Source organism: Erithacus rubecula (genome assembly GCF_903797595.1).
Source record: "Erithacus rubecula genome assembly, contig: scaffold_390_arrow_ctg1, whole genome shotgun sequence".
Lineage (NCBI taxonomy): Eukaryota > Metazoa > Chordata > Aves > Passeriformes > Muscicapidae > Erithacus > Erithacus rubecula.
In genome coordinates, this window is record NW_027635943.1 from 76,224 (window position 1) to 80,735 (window position 4,512).

At 52.7% G+C, this 4,512-nt stretch overlaps 1 protein-coding gene across 1 annotated transcript; it reads left to right on the forward strand.

The window, feature by feature from the left end:
* Positions 1–2,593: 2,593 nt before the first annotated feature.
* Positions 2,594–3,225, forward strand: LOC306816152 (uncharacterized protein; the record flags this gene model as incomplete). Its single annotated transcript, XM_079332633.1, has 2 exons — positions 2,594–2,639; positions 2,794–3,225. Coding segments are annotated over exons 1-2 (469 nt in total), but the record flags the coding sequence as incomplete, so codon positions are not given.
* Positions 3,226–4,512: the final 1,287 nt, after the last annotated feature.

The following is a 4,512-nucleotide window of genomic DNA, read 5'->3' on the forward strand; positions in this document are numbered from 1 at the left end:
AAGTAGATCAAGCTGCAAAAATAGAGATGTCACCAATAAATTTAAATTAGCAACATAAGGGAGAGTTGTTCCTAGCTCAATAGGCCCATACTGCCTCAAGCCATCAAGGCAAAATGCCACCTATAAGTAGGCACAAAACTGAAAAGCAGATTTAACTATAAATTGCATTTCTCAAGTTATCCATAACTGTAAGACATGTGCTAAAATCAAGCAAGCCAAGCCGATAAAGCCTCTCTAATATGGGGGGCAGTATTCCAAATATAAGTATAAAGAATCCCAGCAAATGAACTACATCACACTGCCTCAAACCCCCCAAGGCAAGTGCTACGTGATCACAATTGTAGAAGCCACCACTAGATCATTAGAAACCCACCCTGTACCTCACACTACTACTCAAAACACCGTCTGAAGCCCAAAAAAGCAAGTCCTATAAAGACACAGCACCCCTGAGAGAATCCTCAGACAACAGGACCCATTTCAAGAACAGCCTTAGAAACACCTCAGCCAAAAACCAGGATATTGAATAAATAGATCATATCCCTTATCACACACCAGCTGCCAGGAAAGTTGAACTGTACAACAGACTACTTAAAATTACCCTAAAGGCACTTGGCAGGGAAACATCCAAAAATTGAGAAATGAACTTAACAAAAGCCACCTAAATAGTCAACACCTGAGAGTCCATCACTCAAGCAAGTCCTGCCCAGTCTGAAGCCTTGCACACAGTGGATGGGGATAAAGTCCCTGTAGTACACATAAAAGGTATTTTAAGACTGTTTAGATTAGGCCCACCTCAAGCAAAGGCAAACCAATCCGTACAATTGTTTTTGCTCAAAAACCTAGTTACACTTAGTAGGTAATGCAGAAAGATAAAGAAACCCATTGAGTACCACAGAAAAACCTAATCTTAAGTGAGAACTGTGTGTAAAGTTTCACTGTGGATAAAAATATATAGCAGAGTTGAAAGAAGGTATTAATTAAGGTAGGATGCAGATGGTAATAGAATAAGGAGTAGATCATGTCTTAAGTTGCAATGCAAGATGCAAGCAGAAGTATACATTCTATCAGCATCTGCTGAAACCAGGTGGAGCAGGGCTCCTTATCTCTTCCATGACCCATCCCTCACAACTCCTCCCCACAAGGAGTTATACCTTATGGGAGATGCCCCACCCAAGGAGAAAAGCCAAGTATTTCCTACCTAAATAAAATCTGAAATTTGAAACATCAGAGCAACCTTTCCCACTAAATTCCCAGAAGAAGACCAGGCCTATCTTCATCACCACTAGATGTTAAAAAAGTAACTACACCCTTCTCCAAAATCATTGCTTCAACAAAACCACATCTGTCACTCCAAGAAAACTATAGGTACCATTATTCAGACTGTAACCAACACCCTGAGCAACAGGGTTACAGGCTGCATTCTGACCTTGCCAGTGTCTTGGTCTTTATATTACTATACTTTTATTTTCATTTTCCCAGTGAAAAACTGCTATTCTAAATCCCATATCTTTGCCAGGGAGCTCCTTAATTTCCAAGTCATATTAATTTAGAGGGAGGGAGTTTACATTTTCCGTTTCAAGAGAAGCTCCAGAGCTCCTCAGCAGACACCTGTCTGTCAAACCAAGACAGTGCCCTGCTGCAGCTCCATCCCCATGGCAGGATCCGCGCTGGATGATCCCCAGGGACCCCCGGTGGGCAGAGCCCCCCTGAGCCCTGGTGCTGCTGATCCGTGTTGGGAAGACACCTGGCTGGGGGCTGCACATCCTCCCCGTGGCCTGGATTTTCTCTGCATTTCTCTTTGTCCTTCCCAAACACCCAAAACCAGGGTAAAAATAGAGATGTTAAATAACGACCTGCTTGGGGACACGGGGGGATCTTCCAGGGGATGCGGGGGACGCTCGGTTCCAGGGATTTGAGGGGTCCTGGGAGGGACCTGGGGGTTTCTCAGGGCGTTGGGCACCCCAGTTCCAGCGGCTCTGGCTGCGCTGGGAGACGGCTGGGAGCAGAGGAGGAGCGGGAGGAAGAGGAGGACGGGAAGAGACGAAGAGAAGCAGCGGCAGGAAGAGGAGGAGCGATTTTGGACCCACGGCTTACCTCGCCGGCTCTGCTAAGGCCTCGGTTTCCCCGAGTCCGGCACAATCCCTCGGGTGAGCGGGGAGGGGGAGCTCACCCAAATCCATCATGGCGGCTCCGGGAGGGTTTGTTTTTCCTTTCAGGGATGTTTCGATCTTGCAGGAGCCCAAAGCCGAGCCGGAAATGGCGCTGGCGGGGTCTTGGCTTTCCCGTGTTTGCGATCTCCCCGTACTGGCGGGGAGGGGGGCGATATCGGATCTGGGGATCCCCGCAGAGCCGGGGGGGGAAGGCCGAGCCCCGGAGCGGGGAGAGCGCCAAGGGGCGATCCCGGAGCCGGGGGACCCCCGGCAGCCTGGAGGGGTGCGGGAGGTTGGTGCTGAGCGGGCTCCGGGCCCCCGAGGCTGAAAGGGGCGCTGACTGCTCCAGCTGCCCTTGGGCAGCGCCACCATCAAACCCAACGCGCTCAGCCCTTGTTTTCCCCCCAAACCAGGATTTCCCAAACCTTGGCTGCATTGAGGAGGAGGAGGCCATGAGGACGAGGTCGATGTCCCGGGAGCCGCAGGCAGGTGAGGAGGAAGTCAGTGCCCCTTTCCCCCTGTGTCCTGCTCCATCTCCCAGCCCAGCACGGCCCCGGCTGCAGCACAGCCCTGGGGGGATCTCCTTGCCCTTGCCTCTGGCACGGAGGCAAATCCCATCCTGTCCTTGTCCTTCCTCCCCCAGACAAGGAGCTGAGCACGGACAGCAGGGAGGACAAATCCCCGCGGCACAGCCTCGGGCAAGAGGCCGTTTGCAGCGGCTCCACGGCGCAGGAATGCAACGGGGAGGAAAAGCCCCGCAGATCCCGCAGCAGGAGGGGCTGCAAACGCACAGCCCGGGGATCCCAGCAGGAAAGAGCCAGCCCGGGCCGGGGAGGCGGCCGGAGCTCGGAGCTGGGGCTGCGTGAGCAGCTTCACCATGGGGAGAAGCCCCACAAGTGCTCGGAATGTGGGAAGGGCTTCAGTGTGAAAAGCAACCTCATCCGACATCGGAGAATCCACACAGGGGAACGGCCCTACGGGTGTGGGGTGTGTGGGAAAAGATTCAGCCGCAGCTCACACCTGACTGTGCACAAGAGGATCCACACTGGGGAGAGGCCTCACAAGTGTGGGGAGTGTGAGAAGAGATTCAGCCAGATATCAAACCTGATTGTGCACCAGAGGAGCCACACTGGGGAGAGGCCCTATGAGTGTGATAAATGCAGGAAGAGGTTTCAAACAAGCTTCCATCTCCTCCAGCACTATCGCATTCATACAGGGGAAAGGCCCTTCTGCTGCCCCGAATGTGGAAAAAGCTTCAGTCAAAACTCCAGCCTCATCAGCCACCGACTCATCCACACTGGGGAGAGGCCCTACGAGTGTGATAAATGCAGGAAGAGGTTTGAGAGCAGGTCCAGCCTTCTGAAGCACTATCGCACTCACTGGGATGAGAGGCCCTTCTCCTGCCACGACTGCGGGAAGGGATTCAAGAGAAACTCCCACCTCATCAGGCACCGGCGCATCCACACCGGGGAGAGACCCTACGAGTGTCCCGAGTGTGGGAAGAGCTTCTCACAGAGCTCTACCTTGACCAGACACCAACGGAGTCTCCACTGAGAGAAGCCCTGTGAGTGCCCCGAGTGCAGGAAAAGCTTCGTGCTGGCTCCCTGTGACCTGGATTTTCTTTGCATTTCTCTTTGTCCTCTTCAGACACCCAGTACCGGGGTAAAAATGAAGACATTGAACTAAGACATGCCTGCAGACACAGGGGGATCTTCCAGAGGATGTGGGGGACCCTGTGTTCCAGGACTTCAGGTTTCCTTGGGGGGTTGCTCAGGGCTTTGGTCACCCCAGGCCCAGCGGCTCTGGCTGCACTGGGAGATGCTGACGGAGGTTCTGGGGCAGCTGATCAAGGACCCCCTGCCCTGACACCCTCCCCGTTTCCCCCTGACCCGGATCCGCTGTCCCCTGTCCAGGATCCTCCTCTCCCCACTGTCACTGCCACTTGCCCCCAGCACATTCCCATCTCACACCACTCCTGCCCCCGTCCCAGTTCACATCCCATTCCCGGTATCATTCCCTGTCCTGTATTCTCTGCCTGGTTACCGTTCACATATTCCCAGTCTCATATTCCCTGTCCTGTTCCCCTTCTTGTATTCCTGATCCCAGTCCCATTCTCATATTTCCATTTCTATATTTCCAATCCCCTTCCCATATTCCCATTCCCAATCCTTCTGCCCTATCTCCATGTCTGTTCTGTGTCCCATAATCTAAATCCCCGTCCCATATTTTCTGTTCAATTTCTATTTCCATATTTCCTGTTCTGTTCCCATATTACCATTCCCTGTTCCCATTTTCATTCGCATTCCAATGTCCCTTTCCCAGTCCCCACTCTCTGTCCCTGTCCCCATTCCTGGTTGTTGGA